This window comes from Lutjanus erythropterus, chromosome 2 (assembly GCF_056507025.1).
Source record: "Lutjanus erythropterus isolate fLutEry1 chromosome 2, fLutEry1.hap2, whole genome shotgun sequence".
Lineage (NCBI taxonomy): Eukaryota > Metazoa > Chordata > Actinopteri > Lutjaniformes > Lutjanidae > Lutjanus > Lutjanus erythropterus.
Window position 1 is genome coordinate 25791590 of NC_139318.1, and position 22120 is coordinate 25813709.

Here is a 22120-nt window from a genome sequence, read left to right on the forward strand (position 1 = left end):
CCCAGAGCCATGCACATTTTTGAGAAATCCAACACAGAAAAAAAACTACTCAAAAACAGACACCATGCGCACAAAACAGAAATACAAAACAGGCATTTTTGGCTTGATTTATCACACTGAATCCATTAAAAAAAGTCAAGACAAGCAAAGTAATGGTGCTCCTCTCAAAAATCCACACTTGGCATGCAGTCCCTTTCCAGCACATGAATGTCAGGCAGCACAAATGATTCAGCACCAGTTACCTTCACTGTCAGAAACAGCACAGTGCATGTCATCTACGAGGTAAGGGTCATCTGGTTTATAGACATGACTCCTGGGCAGGTCCTTCTTGTGATGGTCCTGCACGTCTGGCAACGAGTGGCTGGAGCCATACTGATTCCTCACATCATGGGCATCTGGTATACCAGAGCCTCTTCCCATTCCTACAGGCTTCCCCACAGGACTGAGCGGGCTTTCCTCTTCTGAATTCTGGTTGCGCATGGGAGGCCTTCCACTGCGGCTGCTCCTCTGAGAACGCTCCATGGTGTCCCTCTCATAGGATTTACTCCTGTGACCTGTGGCATCTCTAGAGGAAATCTTGTCCATACCATATCCAGTAGACCTGGACCTACCAGAGCTGTACATGCGGTCATCCTCCTCAAGACCCTCACGACTGGTGCCATAATATTTCTGCTGGTCGTATGCATTCTTCTTCATTCCATAGGTGCCATCGTCCTGAATCTTCTTGGATCTGGACACGACTGTACAGCTGCCTCCTGTTGATGTTGTCATGGTGTAAGAGGCGAGGTCAGACTCCACATCCCGTGCTTCCTCGATAGGGGAGAATTTAGAAATCTTCTGCTCCATCCCCTGCTTCCTGTGCTTACTACGTTTAGAGGAGACTACTGCGGGGGCGAGATTCTTGGATGTGAGTTTGTGGCTACTGGAGCTGCTCCGTGATGAGTGTTTATAATCATCGTAGTAATAGGAAGAGCCACTGCTCGCTGTGGTGCTGGTGCGACTGTCCACTGTACTGTAACCTGTTGTGCCTGTAGGTCTTCCATAAGCATCGACAGGCTCATCTTCAGGTCTTCCATACCCACTCCCACGTGCAGGGCCATTCTCACTGCGATACCGCCCTCCTACAGGATGCCCTAGAGCATCAGTGGGCTGGCTGGTGTTGTCTTTTGTTAACTCACTGATGTCATCAATCATGACGTAGTTGCGAGGAATATTCTGCTCCAGGTTGGAGGTGTAGAGTCCATCTGAAGGGTAAGCAGAGGTGGGGCTCTCCACTCCATGAGTTAGGCCAGGCTCAGGAGGGCGGTACTGTCCATATGCATTGCTGTAGACTGAGCCAAAGTTGGTATCTGGAGCTGATGTGGCCACTGACACTGCTGGGTTGCTGATGACCTCATAGTTTGTGGGGAGTTTTTGCTCAAGATCAGCCAAGGATGTTTGCCGGGGTCTTTGATGGACTGTGAGGATCTCTGCTTGGGGCTGGTAGGAGAGACCAGGCTGGTAGGAGCTGTGACTGGGGTAAGGAAGGCTCTGGCCTGGCATGGGCTGACCAGGTGGATGGAAACCCTGGTGACCATGTTGCTGCATGCCAAGGTCTGTTTGGTAGGAGGACTGGCCATACATGCGAGAGGAATAGGTTCCCTGGTTCTGGTAGCCAGGGCCTGGTGGGGGATGAGGCTGGAAGGTTCCTGGCTGGGGTGCAGAGGATGATGGGTACTGGGGAGGTTGGAAACCTATCTGTTGGTAAGCAGAACCTGGCTGCTGTGTTGATGGCTGAGTCTGAGGGTATGGGTAAGACATGTAGGATGAGGTTGAGGGATACTGGGAGGTTGCATTGAGGTCATTAGTGAACTGACTCAATGGTGCAGTGCTGGGCCTCGTCAGCAGACCATTAGCATCAAAGGTTCCTGTAGCAGCTGCCATCCTGAGGTTATTGAGCTCGCTGTCTGACATGTAGTCCCGAGCATCACCCATACACCTCAGATAAGCCAGCTCCCTCCTCTCCCTCTCCTTCACCATGGTCTCCTTACGCTGGGTGATGCCCAGCTCCAAGTAACGTAGCTTGGCGTCAATCTCTTTCTCTTCTTCCTCCAGTTCGGCCTGCTGCTTTCGAAGCTTCGATGACTCTTGTTCCACAGCTTTCAGTTCACTCAGCAGCCCGGCCTTAGTGACTCCCTGGGCAGGTCGGGGTAGGACCCTCTGGGGCATGCCGGGAGAGCTGTACATTTGTGCTGGAGTAACAATGGGGAGCGGAGTCTCCTCTGGAGGGGGGCTGGGGAGAGTCCTCTTTACTTTCCTCATCAGAGAGTTCTGCTGCTGCTGCTGCAGGGAGGCCATCTGCTAGGAGAGGCAGAGACACATCAGCAAACACTGAGCTATAAACAGAATGTGTTTATGTAAATTAGTCTCATTACTGTACACTGGGTACTCACACAGAGGGTCTGCACATTTCTTCATCCTTAGACCTAAATGAGGAGCTATGCAGCCTGATATCTTGTCAGACGTCTTGATATTAATTAATCTATGTACTACAGGAGCAATGGCTTCATCTGTAGTTCAATTAACAGAGCCTGATTTCATTATATTGATTAAAATGTTGATTCAATGAGGCCAAAGACACTAAGTGACATTTTTCATTTTATGACTGATTAACAATGTTAAGTAAAATGTTTAGTGGTGGCAGTCAAAGCACCTCTGCCACATAATAATACAGCAAAGTGGCTCCACTTGGGGGCAAAATTTAACCATGTTGCTTGTTGTACTAAACAAGTAACATAATATTGTTACTGCAGTCAATTTAATATTAACTATGTCTCTACCAGTACTGATAAGTGTTGCAACCATTAGTCGATCACAAAAAAAGTTATTTTGCAAGCAAAAATGTTAAACATTTGCTGGTTCCTGCTTCTTAAATGTAAGGATTAGATGCTTCTCTTTGTCATTTATGATAGTAAATAAGGAGTCTTTTGGTTTTAGACTGTTGTTTGGACAAAACAAGCATTTTGAAGAATTCTCTTTAGGAACTGGGAAACTGCAATGAATACTTTTCACATTTTTTGACATTTTATGACCTAATCAACTAATTGATTTATTGTGAAAATAATGCAGCTCTAAATAAACACATTTGACCAAGTAGTATTTATGTTTTTTCTATTGATATATAATTTGCTAAATGTAGGATTTTGATGTCAAAATATGTTTTTAGTGAAATAAAATACTTCCCAAATGATGAGTGTTTGAATAGCTTAGCAAATGTAAACATAAGCATGAAATTGTCAAGAGACTAATATAAAAGCAACTGTGTCTTTTGATTTTGTCCAAATGTATTTTCAGAAATATGTTAATTTTCTCTTACTCATTTGATTAAATATCCACAGTATCTGACCTTTTTTCATGTTGCTCAAAATATTTATGTATTTATGACATGCAGGTAAGAACAGTCTAACATTGCAAATAAAAACAGAACTTAAAAAGACAGCTATGCTAGTCTAATACTCACAAAACAGTTGTGTTGAGTAGATCCATGGTGATAGTTTTAAAGTATCCACAAGAGAACCGTGTATGAAATGCTAAGAATAAAGATTAGAGCTATAAAATGTGTGAAAAGCCTAGAATCTGATTTCTACGTTTGCTTCTCAGACTAATTTTGGTCTAAGTACAGAGCAATGCTAATTTACTTTGACCAGCTGCTAACAATCAGGAAGACAGCAAAGCACCACCACATTGTATGTCCCCCTGGCAATTCTTAAGGGTTTGCTGGATATAGAAGACATGACAGAAAAAGAGTGTGTGTGTGTGTGAGAGAGAGAGAGAGAGAAAGAGGAAAACAGTGGAGAAAGGGGGAGATAAGGGAGGAGATACAGCAGAAAAGGATGATGGGAAAAGCTTTTCTGGCATGACCAGCTGCTCTCATGAGAACATTCTGTCACCTTCTCGTTGCCAGATCCTGTGTGATCAACTATGTCCTCACAAAGCATATTCTGCATATAAATATATTTATTTCAATTTCAATTCTTTAGTCTAATCCAATGTCCTGACAAGCACTATCTTAATTAAAAGGTATTTTATTAAGGTCTATTTATGCATCTCTACATGATGATGATGCTCTTGTAAATGCAACATTTATTTATCAGGTTTGGTTTTGGCAAAAAAACAAAACAAAAAAACATACAGCTTAATACTTTATAATAAGTATAATTAAAACATAGTTACAAAATTTTACTTGATTGTTATTTCACTGTTAAAAACAATGAAATGCTATTCATTAATGTTTACTCATTATTAGTGATGCTAGAATTTGTAATCAGAACTGTAATAATGTAACCAGAATGTTATTATCTCTTATCAGCCATGATACAATATATACTTTATAAACAAAACAAACTAATGATAAGAGAACAGAAAATATAGCATCATTAATAAGTAGTAAACATTATGGTCATGCCATTTCATTGGTTACAGTACGTTATTAACTTAAAGCTAATTTTTAATAGGTTATGAAACAGTGTCAAATTAATACTGATGCCTCAGTAGAAGATTGGCTATTTTTTATGTTTGGTTTTTTTTGGTTTTTACATAATTTTAGTTTTTACTTTATATATTGTGAAATAATAATAATTGCAATATCTGTCCACGAGTACCCCAAAATCAACAAAATACGAAAGATCTTCATAGTAACTGAGTTTAACTGTCAATTTACCATTTATAAAGTTATTATAAAGTTATTATAAGTTATCATAAACTAGACATCACTTCATACTGTATATCAGCAGCAAAAGACTCCCACAGAGATGTGAATCTTTTGATGAAATAGATCAAAAGATTCATCTCTACAGGGGACTTAAGGCAATATCACTGGTTTCAGGATTTTTATAGACACTAGTTTTAGCTTTTATTTATGCACTGTAGATTTTTTTGAAGAAACTACTCTGGATTTTGTGGGGTCTTGCATTTCTAAAAGTACTTCTTGAAATGAATACTTGAAATAAATATATTTTTTATATTCTATTCATTATTATTTTGGTAAGCCTTCATTAATTTAGATAACTCATGAATTATTTTCTAAAGAAAAACACAGTAAAACTGCAAATTCATAATTTCAAGGCAGCTCTCTTCAGTATAGTTTTAAATCAAACCCAAAGTCTTAAGAAATTAGCAGCAAAAAAAGTTTTGCCAACCTAAACTTTTTGTTGAGACAATTTACTTCTCTTTTTTAGATAAACTTGAATCTTTGAATGTTTAGAAACAAAATATTCTGTATTTCAAAAATCATTTGCAGTAAGCTATGAACCCGATTTGTCATTTTGGGTGCTTGAAAATCAAATGGTTGTAATTGAAAATTAGTACTTCAAGTAAATTATCTCAACAAAAGAATATAGGTAGGTAAAACATTTTTGTTTATTTCGAAAGAAGAAGTTTGATTCAAAACTCAAATATTTTGTAAAGACAGTTGCCTTGAAATTATGATTTTAGTATATTTTTTTTATAGTAAAGGGATGGTTTCGTACCTGACTGTTGGACACAGCTTGCTGATGATACGGGGAGAACCTGTTTTTGGCGGGGTCCTCTGATGTGGGGCTTAGAGGCTTGGGGTCCGACATGGAGCGCTGCACACTTTTTATAGGTCTTGGTAGGGTCTGGTGGCGTTGGGGTGATTCAGCAGTAAAAGCCTTCTGCTGGGGTGTCACATGGGCCTTGTTTAGTTTCTCCTGGGAGGCAAATGTTGTCTCCAGCATACGATGAGGAGACAGTGGAGATACCGGGGAGTAGAGCACCTGGGGAGATTTGGGGGGCTGGCGGGACGGAGACTCATTTTGCTGCTGATAGCCAATTTCCAGGGGATCTGGTTTCCTTCTCTCAAACTTAGCAACTCCTTGGAGTCTAGGAGAGGTTGGGTCAGATGTGTTTGCACCTACTATGTGCAGACTTGTGGAGTACGGACTGATAGTTGTAGGGACACTCAGCTGAGGGGCGACCACACCCTGAGACTGAGACTCTGGTTCTGTCTGGCAGGCCAGACTCTCTCCTTTGTGGGTCCTTTCAGGGGCTGCTATATAATGTAAAAGGTCAACCTTTGAAGTCTCTGCCATGGTAATGTGGATTGCAGGGGAAATCCTGCCTAGCTGGTCAGACTCTGTTTGGCATGATGAATCATTTGTGGTCTGAATAGCTATACTTGCAGAAGCTACTTTAGATTCTGATTTAGCCTCACCACTGGACTCAGAATGCTTGGATACACGGGATCGCCTGCGCCTCACTGGCTGCTGGTCCCATTCTCCCTGGTCCTCCTCATCAGTCTGCACACTGCAGTCAGCAATACGCCTTGTTCTCCTGCGCCTGTTCATGAATCTCTCCTCTCCATCTTCATCGTCTGTTTGTACACAGCTGTCTGTAATCCTCTTCACTGAGTCCTCCTCGGAGCCATCCCTTAGCCGAGGCATGGAGTTCTGCTTTTTCATGATTTTGGAATCAGCCTCTTTGTTACTGGTTCTCAAAGACATTTCAGAGGCAGAACTATGAATAGGTCGAGCAGCCACCACAGCTTGAACCACTTGACCATCCTGCCAAAACTGAACACTTTGTCCATCTTGCTGAATAACTCTACCACTCTGGTCACAGATAATGAAGCCTTGAGGGGCCCCTCCTCCAACAACTACCCCTTGTAGAGAACCCTGTGCAGATGTTGCTGCTGCTGCCGCTGCTGCTGATGCTGCCGCTGCCTCTGCTGCTGCAGCAGCAGCTGCTGCCTCCACTGCTGCCGTCTTTTGCCTTTTCTGCTCCTCCAACTGCTGTTGAAGCTGCTGTTGCAGAGACTGAATTTGTTCAAGCTGCATCCTTTGCTGGGCCAGTTGTTCTCTCTGCATGATGAGCTGTGTCTCCCGTTCTGCTTGCTGTTGCTGGAGGACTTGCTGTTTGATTGTGTGCAGTTCTTGAATCTCACGCTGAACGAGCAGTTGCTCTTTTTCTCTGTGTCGCTGAAGCTCCATACGATCTCTCTCAAGCTCCTCGTGTAGGCGTAGCTGGCGTAATTTCTCCAGTTCAACACGCTCTCGCTCCAGCTGTAGCATGTGCTCTTGCTGCTGACTCAGTCTCTCATCTTCCTTACCTTTCTGGGCATCTATAGGAGGAGAAAGTTTGGAAGTTGGTGCTAGGGCAGGTGTCACTTGTTGCTGGCTCTGTGGCAGTGCTGATGGTTGAGGTTGACTAATGGGTTGAACTTGAGGCTGGGTTTGAGTCAAAGATAAAGGTTCAGTTTGTGCGGGTAACTGCTGTGGCTGCATCGCAGCCTGCACTGGCTGGACATTTGGAGGTTGGCCTTGAGCTTGAGGGAGAGATGTGACACTCAGTGAGGTAAGCTGAGCTGTCTGTTGATCTGCTGTGGTTGGCATACCAGTCACAGGTACATTTTGTGCTCCTAGGTGTGCTGCAGGTTGGGTTGGTGGAATGGTTGCAGCTGTTGGTGCAGCAACTGTTGTTAAAGGCTTTCCAAGGTAGACAGGAGTTTCCTGGTGTAAGCTGCTCACATCAGGCATACTTCCTGATGGCGTGGCTGATGTGGGGTACTGGTTTGGAGAAGGGTAGGAATATGGTCCCTGTGTGGACAGAGGCATTCTTGGAGTCACCTGAGGCAACCTGGTAAGACTAGCCAGTGGTACAGCAGTTACTCCTGTAGGGTATGGTCTGTAAATTCCTCTAGGCATGGGACGCAGGACAGAGGCAGGCTGGGTGGTAATTGGCAAGGTGGAAGCTATAGGTGTATTTATGGTGGAGTATATCATGCCATCACCTCCTCTCATAGCAGCAGGGTACAATGCGCGTATACTTGCTTGTCTAGCATTTATTAGGTTTGTTAGGGTTTGGCCATTTGCTGTTGGTCTTCCGTCTGGGCCATACAGTAGGTTTGCTCTAATTGATGCTAAGCTTTGCTGGAGATTAAGCCTAGCTAAAGGTCCACCTCTTCCAGCTGCATATGGCACCAGTTCAGGGTTATTTGCAAACCGGCTCCCAAACTGGTCCACTGAGTTAAGAGCTGCACACATGCGACTGATCTCCCTGGCAGTGGTTGCACTGTACTGAGCCAGATTGGAGTCCTGTGAAACTGTTAGGTCACGTGAACCATAGGCATAGTCGGAATTGATATTTGACATGGAGCCATATCGGCGAAGGGGTAATGAAGGGCCTGCAAAATCTCCTTGATGACGCAAGTCTGTGTAAGATCCATACTGTGCTCCCATGCCAAGGTATCCACCATCATAAGCCTGATTCATGCTGCTAAGATCTACTGCCAGACCCCCCTGGACATTACTTGGATAGTGACCAGCATCAGTCATGGAAGGCAGATTAGTATCAGACATGGAGGGCTGTATTCTTCCTGAGGGGACTATGGGTTGTTGATATGGTTTATGCTCCTCTGTTGCCCCTTGTGGAGCTTGAGGCTTGTGTTGTTGTTGTTGTTGTTGTTGTTGCTGTTGTTGTTGTTGTTGGCTGACACTGTAGTGTGGTGAAGGGGGAGCGTGGGCTGCTTGAGAGGTTTCAGTGGTGGGATTACTATCTGAGGATACTGTTGTAGGCTTTTGAGTGAATGACCCTGAACAAGAACCAGCAAAGGGTAATTTGTAAACAACATCACAACAAGCCACCTGGTTTTCTGGTTTGATCTGGCCAGTGAGATCCAAGACCTGAGGAGGGGGAGGAGGTTCCTCTCGCTTTACCAGTTGAGTCACTGTGGTCCCCTGTGATGTGTTACTCTCATCAAGTTGCACCATCATAACATGGGGCTTACCCGTCGACAAGTTCATTACCGTTGGCTTGTTTTTTAGCTCTAAGGCAACTCCACCATAGATTTCATGGGGAGCATTAGAAGCAGGAGCCCCAGACACCGATGGTGGTGCCAGAGGGGATATTCTAGGAATGGCACTAGCAGTCACTACAGCCTGGGCACTGGTTGTCTGGCTCACTACAAGGTCTTTCTTCATCAGCAGCGGCTGGACCTGATTAGCTAAGTTGTAACGAGCAAAAGAGGATTGCTGTTGGTGCTGTTGGAGCTGCTGCTCAAGAAGCTGTTGCTGCTGCAGGAGCTTCTGCTGCTGCAGCTGCAGTTGTTGCTGTTGTATACCCAGATTCTCCAGGCAGGCATCTATTTTGGGAATAGATGGGTCAGTAACTATTGGCTTAGTCTGAGTTAAACACACAGCTGATCCAACACCCTGCCCCAAATCCACACGGTTTTGCAAAGGATCTCCGTACACAACTGGTTGCTTGGGTTGAGACATGAACATAGAACCTGCAACTGTGACGCTAACTGTGGTAGGTGTTGATACAGATATGTGTGGTTGCTCCTGTGCATTTAGGTTCATAATAAGAGGTTGCACTGCTGTGTGTCGACCAGATGGCTGCTCTGCTCCTAAAGAGTACCTTCTCGTGTCAGAGGCAAGGGAAGTTAGATCCATCCCCTGGTCTGTCATTATAATTGGAGCTGGCCTCATTGGGGCTCTCAGATCCACCACATTAGTGCCTGGTTGTATTTGGCCCTGACCTAAAACCACTGACGTGCCTTGAATATTAGAAATTTTACATAGAGATATATTTTCCATAGATCCACGACTATGTGCAGTTGTGGTCACGGTGCTAATACCAACATTTACTTTTTCTATCTGTGAAGAATGTTTAGGAGACTGCTGCGATGGATGCATTAGTGGCGACGTTGGAGAACTTGTCGAAGGGGGCTGGGAGCTATACAAGGTTTTACAAGTAGCCTGTGTTGGTGATGACAAAGGGGAAGTGGAAGAATTTACAGTCAGTGGCTTAGCAGGACTTGTTATATCAGAGGCTAGTGTTATCACCATCACTGGTGAATCTTGAGAGGATTGCTGTCGTGCAAGACGTGGTGAAACTGCCCTTTGAGGTGTCTGTGCAGCCGATGTAGGACCACCAGGCAAAGATGGCAACTGCCTGCCACTACCACCAGTTGGTCTCACAGATGGTGTATGTGTGGGGCTTTGTGCTGGAGAAGCAGTGGGAGAGACTGGAGGACTGGGACTTTTGAAAAGGGAGAAGACTTTGGAGGTTAGTGAGGATGCTGCAGGGTCAGGTGATGCCTGTGTTGGCCTTTGGGAGCCTGTTCTGCTGCTGGCAGACACTGAGCTACCTGCCTGTCGAGGTGTGGCAGTCTGACCCACTTGGGCTTTGGTTGTGGCACCTCCAACAACACCTTCAATTTTGGCACTCTGTGTCATCATTCTGTTTTGTGTTTCTTTTGATAGATGCTGTGCAATTCTTGGATCACTGCCTGTTGAGAAGGACACAGGTGCAGTAACCTGTGTTGGACTTGAGCCAGGGGTTAGGGAAGTTCCTGCTTCAAGATGATGTTTACTGTCAGGCTGAGAGGCACCTTTCTGCTGACTACCTGTCTGTCCTTGCCTTTGCATAAGCTGTGCTTTCTTCATCATCTCCTCATAGACCTCCTCTGCACTTTTTAGTGTTTTATCAGATGGTGACATTGCTGAAGTCTTTTCTGTGGGGGAGTAGAGTGAGGTGAAGGTTGGAAGGTTAAATTCATTTCCTGATTTATAAAGCTTTCCACCAATCATTTCAAAGCCTTCTGCCTCCGAGTCCATAGATGGTGAGTATTCAGAGCATGATGATCTGTGAAGCTCCTCCATCTCTGCAGCTTGCCTCAGCTCTTCTGTTGGTGATGCATCCTCAATAGGAGAGAGATTACTCGGGGGAGTTTTGGATCTTTCCCTGCGTCTCTGCGCCCGTAGCTCTTCTTTATCCCTCTTTGTTTTCCGAGCAGTACTGCGGATCCTCTGTTGCTCTAGATCTCTCATCTGCTCCTGCTCTCTAAGTAGTTCTTCTTCCTCTCTGAGCTCATCCTCCTCAGATGAGTCCTCAATAGTGGGCAGCAGTGGCCCATGGGACCGATGTCGAGCTTTCCTCTGCTGCTTTGCCTCCTCTAGTCTTGCCCTACGACTGGGGCTGCTGTCACTGTCATCCTCCATAGACGACACAGACGTTGGGGATGTTCCAGAGGTGTAGCTGGGAGTAGTGGCTGGAAGGGTGGATGAATATTCTCCCTTGGACCGCTCCTCAGGAGAACCAGTTAGACTCTCCATCTCTAGCTCGGGCTCTCGTAGGTCATGCTCAGTGCTAAGCTCCATGTCTCGGTTGTAACTGTTGGTGTTATTCAACTCAATGGTCTTAAAGCGCCTAAGTCCACCAGCCATTACAACATCTTCCTCTTCATTTGCCTTGTAAGCCCCCTCTGATGTCTTGGTGTCATCCTCAAAACTATTAGAATGATGAGAGAGTCGCCGTCTCTCTTTGCTCAAATCCCCACTTTTATGTCCCCTTTTAGTCTTCGGGGTTCCCTGTTCTTCCAACTCCTCTTCATCAGCACTCATCTCCATAATTTGCCTCCTCATGAATTCCTCATCTGTTAAATCTTTATGTGACTTCTTCTGTCTTACTGGCAGTGGTGACAGACCACTTTCACTGCTGTCTTCCACGTAATCATGGCGAAGCTTACAACTGAGGTCATCCTCTGATTCATCCCTTGCTGCATCGTCATCAGGACTGTAGTCCCGCTCCTGTCCCACAGACAGTGAATGTGGCCTGTGCTTCTGGTCTGCAGCAGTCTTTGACTCTAGTAGAGGCTTCATGGAGCTCTCGAGCTTGGTGATTTCTGAAGGGATGGCTCCTCTTTCATTGAGCTTGATTCCCTCTTCTCGAATCTGTCCTGTAATCTCCCCATGAGAGCTGGAGATCCCATCTGAGGAGTATCCAGTGTCACTTAAACTTTGTGTACTTGACTTGTTGTAATCCTGAAGAAAGAGAGAAAGACAAAGAGAGGTCAGAAGGAAAAATAGTTTTTTCCACCCCTAAATTAACTCATGACAAGGTCTATTACAAGCCTCAGTGCACATCTTGAATCCCACTTTTTCATTGAACTCATCAGCAATGACATTTTCATGAGCATTCTTAGATAATAGGGAATGAAATTAATGCACTGGACCTAACACAGTTGAAAATGTCTAACACTAAGATATTCCATAATAATTACATTAGAGATAACTAACTCTTAATCAAACAACCAGATATAGTAACAGTTTTGGCTAAAATCAACCCAAATATTTACAGTCTATTACATTTAAGATTATAGATATCAAGCAAATTCAATATGTATACATTTGATATCCTGAAAAACTTAATATCAACATGGTATTTTTTTAAATATCTGTCTGAATCCTGATTAGAGTTTTTATTTCAACTTGTTTGTGCATAAAACCTTATTCTGTGGCTTATTAAAGCTCTTGATCATATTCTATCAATTTGGGTTGAGTTTGCCTTTGTAGTACACACAGATGGATAAATACACTGACACACAAAGTGAATATAACAGACAGTTGAACATACAAACATCTACAGACAAATGTCATTTGGGTACATGCTTGATTTGCCATCTTTGACGCATTCTCCATTGCATTCTTCGAACCGTTGAAGAATAACGAACATGCTCAGAATGCTTAAAGTATCATCACGAGGTGTCACATTAAACACAAAGCTTGCGTTTGATACAAATAAAGTAAAAGGAACAAAAGCAGATGGAGAAATGGAGGAACAGGCTGAAGATGAGGATTGGGACAATGACGTGATGATATTGATAAAGATGATGATAGGGATGATAAGGATGATGATGATGATAATTAGATTATAATTCTGAAGATTGTGTTGGTAGTGGTAATGATGATGATGAAGATGATGATAAGCAGGAAGATGGTTGTGATGATGATGATGATGATGATGATGATGATGACGTCGACAATGATGATGATAAGTAGGAAGATCGTTGTGATGATGATGATGATGATGATGATGATGATGATAAAAATGATGTTATGTATGAAGTATGAAGGTCAAAGTAAAGAGGAGTTAATAATTTCAAGGCAACTGCCTTCGCTAGTTTTTTAACTCAGGCTCTTAATTTTTTAAAACAAAGCTTTGCTTTCTTCTTGAGATAAATTTCAATCTTTGAGCTTTAGGAACCAAAAAAATGTTTGAAAATTAAATGGTTGCCATTGAAAATATTAAATTATTGACCTCCATTTTTGAAATACAATTGTTTGGATTTCTAAAACTCTGACTGAAGTTTATCTGAAGAAGACAGTTGCAAGTAAGTTGCTTTGAATTTTTTTGTTTTCACAGTGTTGTGAGTGGTGATGATAATAAAGATAATAAGTATCAAAATGATGGTGATGATGATGATGATGATGATGATGATGATGATGAGTAGAAGGATATTGTCATGATGAAGAAAGTTACACTGATACATCATATCAATAAAAGTGTGATATGATTAAAAATACACAATAACTATTATAACATCAGTGGTAGCAAGTTGATGATAACCACTACTCACTAACTTTAATAGTGCTGAGAATGAACAAAAATCTAAAAATGATGACGGTGGAATGATGGAACTAATGATTATAAAGAGGGAAAGAACACAAAAAGTTTGGATAATAACAAAAAACAGACACTAAGAGATGTGTTAACTACAAAAAAATTGATTATGAGATGAAAAAAACGAAGCATAGATGATAATAGGATGATGGCGACAGTAGTGATAAGGAATGAGTGATAAAATGATGATGATAAGAAATGGTTACAATTATTTGAATGGAGCAAACTAAAAATAAAAATCATAATGGTGAATCAAGAGTAACAGGTGAAGGCGAAGAAGTTGCAGGTAGCTCACTTCATGGTGTCTTGACCTCTGTGCATCTTCAGCTATCTTCATGTCTTTTGGTGAAGTGATAGTCTCTGACAATGCCTTCTTTGGTGAGGCCTTGACGTCTTCTTTTAGAGATTTAGATGTGACTTTAGTCTTCTCCTGGCTCTGCGGCTGTTTGCGGGCCTGGTTGTTACCTGTGGGTTTAGACTGAGCGGGTGCTGTTTTTGATTGGGTGGGAGAAGCTTTGGGTGCGGCTTTACCAGGGGTGGATGCTGCTTTGGCACCAGAGGGATGAGAAGGGCCCTTAGACTGAGCAGAGGGCTGAACAGATCCCTTTGTCTGAGCCGGGCCTTTGGCCTGGCTTGGGCCCTTTGTTTGGTTAGCAGACTGAACAGGGCCCTTACTCTGAGCATGTGACTGAGTAGGACCTTTAACTTGAGGTCCCTTACTCTGAGCTGAGGGTTGTGTTGGACCCTTTGTTTGGGAAGGTGGCTGAGTGGAACCCTTAGGCTGGGGAGAACCCTTGGTTTGAGGGGAAGCTTGGCTGGGCCCCTTGGTTTGAGGGGCAGGCCCAACCTGTTTCACAGGAGAGACAGGGCCACTTACTTGGGGACCCGTTGGTTTCTGTTGTTGTTGGGGACCTGTGGGCCTAGGCCCTGAAAGTTGATTGGGCCCTTTCTGCTGAGGTGGTTGTTGATTGGCTGCAGTAGGTGGCCGGGGGGATCCCACTGGCTGTGCAACAGGACCTGGAATATCTCCCAAGCTTCCTGACAGAGCCCTCTGCGTCTGGCAGTTCAAGCACAGCCATTCTTTCTTCTGGAAAAGAAGCAAAGAGAAAACAATAATCAGCAATGGTGAAATAAGGCAAAAGCACATGGTTGCAAATGCAAAATCATCCATGAGTATACAAGAGTGTGCCTAAGCAAGACATGAAAACCATTTAACCCTTGAGCCATCCTAGGACTCTAGTGTAGCCAAATTAGGGATGGGAAGGGTATGTTTCTGCCATTCTCTCATAAGTCTGGTGTGGAAGTGTGTGACTGTCTGCAGCTGCATGCTCAGCAGTCATGTAACACGGCAGCTAAATAGAAACATCAGCATTTGGATTATTGATAGTAGTTGAAAGGAATCAACACCCAGTGAGCAGCTTGTGAGAATCGATTTATCAATCCTGCAGAACTGATCTAGTCCTCCCTAAGGCAAAGCTTTGCCAGCAGCACCAGTGTGAGTGTGGCAGCATTGGTGTAGCAAGGATGAGTGAGGAGGGGGTCATATTTAAATGGACTGCGTCTTTGTGAGAATGGGCCGTGATTGGTGTGTGACTGATTATATATGATTCAATCAGCAAGCTGACAGCTGGTAATGCTTTGGGGAATATGACTTCTGTGTCCTGCATGATCTAACATGATGCTTCATTTCTTGTAACTCTATTACTCATGTACATTATCCAGCAACACACAATTATGATTAATAACTCACACTTGGTGTCAACAAGAAATAAACGCATAAAGGAAAACCATTTAAATGGGCAGCAATCTGACTAAACACACAAAGTATGTTCAACATTGGTATTCGATATTGACACTGTCAACACATTATTTGATGTAATTCATAATGACTGATGGGTACTGAAGTATAAATGTCTCTGTTAGTTAGATAAATTAAATCAGAAAGTTGCTGCTTTATAATCAGTCATGAAGTGCCAAGGACTCGGTATAGCGAGACTGAACAACTGACTATTTGAAAGCCTGTCCAAACAAGGCCTTTCATCTCTTGGTGAAGACTTAATCATTTGACAACATTAAGCACTCTTGAACAGGGTACACAGAGGAAGAGTGCCATGTGAATACAAATTAACACCTCTGTTATTAGATTGGAGGGGTGCAACTGTCATTAGACCTTTTATGGAGCCCACAGCAAACCTTCTATCTGCAAGAGGCGGATTCGTCCTTCACAGTCATCCTCCCTGAGCCCTGTGTTTGGAAGTAGTTATAGATTCTGACACTGCTAAAAATCCAGAACAAACCCCATCAAAGACAGGATATTACCATAAACAGATTCAATTTCAGGTCAATGCAGCAGATCGATGAAACAGCTCAATGGAAAGAAATGGTTATATTACAGGTTATGAAAGCTGAAAAGAGAGGTGGCGACACCATGTTTGTAACACAGCCCTCCATTTCTATGATAATCATCTGAGCCTGAGGCCTGAAGACGGAGCGTTCTTGTGTCACAGACTCATACAACAAAACAAATAACCTCATAAACATTTCTATTGCCGATTACCATCTGCCCAATAAATAATTTCTTTTATTGGAGTCATACTTCAAAAGCATAAATACAGAAGATGGAATTCAACAACATGCACAGAAAAGAGTTCAGGTGACTGTATCAGAGGACATCTTTACTGCAGTCCAAAAAGTCAAGATGCCAGAGAAGGCTGCAAATACATGATTTACTTTTGACAAATGCCCTTACATTTCCCCTCACATGCAACTGCAATTCTCAAATATGTTGTACAATCAGCCCTCAGAAGTTATTGTGTCACTTTTGTCATGTCCATAGACAGCAGAGGAAGTGGAGTGTTAGTTTCAAGTCTTCTTCTCTACGGCATGGTTTTAATTTAGCCAGTTATGGTCCCATTTATAGTAAAATAGACAATAAAGCTGGGGATGCTTTAGGGCGGGGTTATTAGCTGATTAACAATTAATTCTCAGTGAGTCTGTCCAGGGTGGCACAGGGCTCATGAAACTCAAATCAAACTGCCAAACTAGACGGTATTGATCAAATACAAATCAAGATTCTGTTAATACATTGTATATTTCTCACTTTTTAGAAACATAATTAAGTGTACTATTTAGTTGTAAGATGAGAAAGTTGGAATATCAGAAAGATTGTGACCAGGTGGCTGCATCATGTCTAGAAGGGAACCCTTGATTTCCGAAAATGTTATGTTATGTTTATCTCATGTTAATATAACATAATCTTATGTTATCTTATGTGTATAATATAACAATGTTGTGGTTAAGCTACTGCAAGAAGATTGGCTTTTTCTGTACAGTTACTCTTAATAATCGCCACCAGGTAAAATTCCCTGTGAAATTAGATGAAACAAGGCTGTGTTTACATTTTCACAGGCAAAATTATAGTGAGTAGTACTTTAGCCAGTTAAAAAGAAACATTTCTGACATTATATGTTGTGGTTATATGGGGGAAACACTACCACTTTTGTCCTCAGGGGCCTCCAAAATCACCAAAGTAAGTTCATTGTAGTACCTTTAAGACAAAAACACCCAGTTAGGGTTGGGGAAAGATCATGCTTTGGGTTAAAATTATCACCATAGGGAGATCTTTTATGAGACGGGGTTCCCTTCTAGACACAACCAGGTGGTTGCCATTGTGTTTCAGGTTTCCAATGGAGCCTCCTGAAACATATATCAAACTTTAAAATTAGGCAGTGCTGATCGAGCATGGATCAAAATTCTCTAAGTACATTTCCTATTTTTCACTTAAAATATTTCCAGAAACATATCTTAGTGACTGTTTAATTGTAATACAAGAAAGATCACGACAAGGCAGGATGATATTATTTCCTGCCGAATGGACAAGCCCACACCAAGTACGTCACCCACCAGCTCCACGACAACTCAAGGCTTCAGAACAGTAGCCCACAAACAAATGGGTGACATCACAGTGGCTCTGTCCACTAATTTACTATCAATAGTCACATCTGACATAATGGGTAGCCTGAAGACGAACAATAAATCTACCTGACTGACATAAATAACTGAGGAAAATCTACATTAATACGCTTGAGACAACGAGAGATAGACAGAGTGTGACAATCAGTTAGTCAGCAAAGTACATCCAAACTGCATGACAGGGATCTTAATCGAAAGACCCCAGAGACCAGCGTTTGACAGACAAGTCTCCAATGATAAGGTCTGGGTGTAGTACACAATCTGTCTTCTTTTTCACTTCATACTAAACCTGTGTGGAGAAATTGATCACGCTCTGGTGACTAGAAAGGGATTGATTATTTGGGCTCCTGGATTCTCACTCACTGGTCATAATGAAGGGTGGATTCAGACCATCACAGGCCATGGCTACTATTAGTCCAGTAAAACTGATTTGTGGAGGCAAAAGAATCTTCAAACAATGGGTAACCACTTGCTGTTGTGGGTGGTAGGAGACAAAGCTTCAACCAAAATTTTATAGAAGTGGATGAAAAGGGATGAGGAGGAGGAGGAGGAGGAGGATGGAAAAAAAAGATGATGAGAGGAAGCGAGGAGATGGTGGTGAAGATGACAGCCACAAAAGATGAAATATTTACTATGTGTGATGCTATTACTGTATATTGATTCTTATCAATAAAAAGAAGGCCTAAATTGCTATTTATAGGAGGTCATTGCAGGTAGCATGTTCACCTCATTGACAAACAAAACAGAGAATCACAAATAAATATTTCTCTGTCATGTCAACATTTTTGTGGTGTTTACAATCTTTTGAGAATCACCGACAATTTCCTCAGTAATTTTCTCGACTAATAAATTAATTATTTGATTTATAAATGTCAGTACATAGAGACAAATGTCCATCACATGTTCTCAAAGTCAAATGTATTGTTTTGTCTGACCAATAGTCAAAAACCCAGAGATAACAGCCATAGAAGTCTAAGAGAACAAGCAATTATTTACATTTGACAATCTTGAACCTGTGGATTTTCTCCATTTTTGCCCTATAAGATGCTTTCACAATTATCCAGTTATCAGAATTATTGCCTATTAGTCAATCTACTAATCAATTAATCAACTAATTGCTGCAGGTCTAATTAAAAGCTCCGTTTATCATTTATCAAAAGAAGCTGAGAGACACACAGCCCCCATCTTGGTAAGTGGTCTGAACCACATACATCACTTTCGTCAGATGAAAACAAGTGCTGCAGTGCTGGGCCAGGCAGTAGGTATAGAGTATATCTGGGGCAAACACTTAATCACAGGTTAGTTATGATTTTACAGAGTAAATGACATGTGTGCCAACTGTGCCTGTGGATTGAAGTGAATCAGAAAAGAGTCGTAGCGATGGTGTAACTAAAGTTATTACTGTGAAACAATACCATAAAACATCTGCTCTTAGAATGGAGTTCGGTTTAACAGTCTGGCCACTTGAAAGACTGCTCGGAGCAGAAGGTATTTTAATGTGAATAATTCACATAAATCAAGATCTAATAAATTATATACTACTGGTAATAATGAGCATTTTCAAAAGAACAAAGTAATGTATGAAGTTCACACTGCTCTGCTACTCTGCTTCATTCCTGAGCAGGTAAGTCCAGGGCTGAATTTTACCACTGCTCCCTCCTAAATTGTACTTACTTGGCACTGATTGTTACACAAGCTCTGGAAAAATATGAGGTCTTTTACTATGTTTGAGTAAAACTGAGATTTTTTACTTATTTATTTGATTTATTTACAATGTGTAGAGATGCAGATTAAGAAAAAAATTATCATGGAAACTTACATTTTTTCTAGAGCTGTATAATTATTATGGCGTTTTAAGTTGTTGTGGCTGTCATGTTAGCAAACAAAAGCCAAATTACACATTACACAGACCAACATTATCATTCCATTGGAATGTTTCTGGTCACCTGACAAATTAATGTAAATATGTGTAAGTGTCATATTAACTGGACTTTTAGCGCTGCTTTGCTAAAATATTTGGACTACAACTATTAACTATTTATTTTTCTCAGTTAATATGAAACCTTCATATGAACCCTTCAACTTTCCTTAAAAAACAATGTGTAGACTCATAGAAACATAATCCCTTTGATTCATTACTTATCCAATAGAAGTGTGTGGTGGTGGCTGTATCTGTCTTCTGCCTGTATTTTCTTATCTTCTCCTGATTTTTTGTGTGGACGCTTTATCGACCCAAAATTGGCATTTGACATCCAGTTAATGACACTAAAAAATCAGCTATCTCTCTGGTGTATTTGTGAACAGCTTGGAGAAATGCTACTGTCTCTACCTTTAAGTGTAAAATGATATCTTAGTTCAAGGTCTTTCTTTGTCCCACCAACATCCCAAAATCCAAAGATATTCAGTTTACCAAAATAAAAGACAAGGAAAAGCTGCAAATATTTACATTTGAGAAGATGGGAGCATCAATGTTTGTAATTTTTTGGTTGAAAAATTACCAAAATTCTAATTATCAAAACAGTTGCCAAGTAATTGTTAATCAGCACATTGTTGGAGCTCTTTGGTCTTTGTTAGATGTTTTTCATCTGCTGTCTAACTGTCTGCTGCTGTGTGCTGCTGAACAGTGGGTATACAGCTGTCCAGCTGTGGTGAGACTGTCATGAGACTTAAAGCTCTTTGGAATAATATAAAAAAAAATGTGATTAATTCATTTCTGGTACCTGCAGACTCCAACAGTTCTTCTGTTAACAATAACTCAATTAGAGCCCTTATGCAACATGAGTGTTAAATTATGCAACTCCCTCGTTCAGAAACGATGCCATTTGAATCATGACTACTGTGAAAATATGCAGTTCAGTAAGGATAGTGCTGGGATGGTGTGGGCAGCTACAACATTTTTCAGCATAAAAGGAGATAAAATAGGAGTGTGATAAACACTTGGCCAGTTTCAAGGACAATAAAAACCACAGTGGCTATGAAAACTGGAGGCTACTACTCTTAACTTTACCCACAAAATGGAATTTCTCAGCATAATAGCTGCCAAATGTAAATGTAATATAATAATATGGTATTAACACAGATATGGTGGCTACATTTGAAATCTAAGTGTGACATCTATTTTTACTGATGCTATTTTTCCGTTCAAGATGAAACCTTTCTTAGCGTGCCCAAATCCTACAGGAATCTGTTGTCTCAGCTGAGACCACGAAGCGTGGATGGAGCCATTGGCATGCCAAACAGACAGACTTGCTTTGTTTTCATCTCTCTCAAGTGCTCTACTGAGAAGCTATATATAAACAGGTGCAGTACTCTCAGAACTAGCCATCTGTGCCGGTTCTATCACATGTAAAAAAAATAATAAATGTAGAAATGTCAGCGTCTGTGTGTTTGTGGACAGCTAGTGTACACTGGGACTGACAGAAAACCACCAAAGCTATGCTACAGTATAGACAGTGAAGACATACCATGTGTGTTCATACAATCACATAATCATCTGATCTAAAGAAACTCCCAACCTCTGAGGTCTCGACTCACTTCCAACTTCCTCAAAAACACATCACATCCTCTTTTTCTATTTTTTGGGCATGTTCAAAATAACAGAATTTAATTAGAAAGCTAAATTAGATTCTAATATATATATATAACATTTGTCCTCCATGGAGGAGCTTTCTTCCTGCCATTTTGGCACTGCCAAACTCCCCTCTTTGCTCCTGAATCAGCATAACACCACTGCGTGGGTGAAAGGGAGAGAGGAGCAAGGCCAAACCAGAGCTGGGAGTAGCAAATTATTCATGTAGAGTGTTTTAGCTTGTACAGCAGTGAGCGATGTGGGCCGTGCTTCCCACCTCTGCCCACACTGTGTGGAGAAAATCAGGTCCATATAAAAGACCGAGCCTCTGTGCTTCTGAGACAGGCCTTTAATGCACCCTGAAAAACAGAGCAACCAATTCTCTGTGGCAATCCCCTTATACTTTTTAACTGCCCTCTCAAAGATCACACTTCAACAGCTCAATACACAGAAATTACACTACAGTGAAAACTACAAAAGAGACAGATAATGAAATGTTTTCTTCAAAGAGAAAATAATTAGCTTTGAAAAACACTTTTTTGTTATTTTCAACACTTAAAAAACTGACTTGGCTCTGCATTGTACTTCTGTTGTTTTTTTATTATTCACTTGACATATCACATTTTGTGTTTTGCGGTTTCATTATGTGTGTTAAATGTGTGTGTGTGTGTGTGTCAGCTTGTAAGTGACATCATCTTGTTAGTGAACTGGTAACCTCATTAAATGGCAGGAGGTTAACTTGTCTGCTCAGTAGAGGTGACTTATCCTTGGCTCTGTAGACTAACTCAGATGCAGCAGACAAGACTACACACTGACTGTAATCTATCAATTACTTCTGAAGCATTGGCTGTCTGCTCTTATCCACTGCAACATGTAATGAGTCAACAGTAGAGCTAGTTTTCAGCATCCTTGAACACATAATGACAGGAAACATGACTCATGAACACTGGGACTGAACCTCTAAATCCTTCTAACAGTCTGCTGTCACCAGTATGTTTAATACATGAATGTCAATATGTCAAATTTAACACTTCAAATATGACTTGAATCTTTTGGGTCTTGGCACATAAGAGTCACTTTATGGTTAGAAGACAAGCTGTGCATGTCTCCCTCTGCTTT

General features: G+C 41.8%; 1 protein-coding gene across 1 annotated transcript in view; it reads right to left on the reverse strand.

The window, feature by feature from the left end:
- bsnb (bassoon (presynaptic cytomatrix protein) b) overlaps positions 1 to 22120 on the reverse strand; it is a 92484-nt gene that overhangs the window by 3254 nt on the left and 67110 nt on the right. The window contains exons 4-6 of the mRNA XM_084734842.1: positions 13757 to 14548; positions 5508 to 11822; positions 243 to 2337 (exon numbers count right to left, since the gene is read on the reverse strand). Of these exons, the coding sequence (XP_084590968.1) occupies positions 243 to 2337; positions 5508 to 11822; positions 13757 to 14548 (9202 nt within the window). The remainder of the gene's footprint in view (positions 1 to 242; positions 2338 to 5507; positions 11823 to 13756; positions 14549 to 22120) is intronic.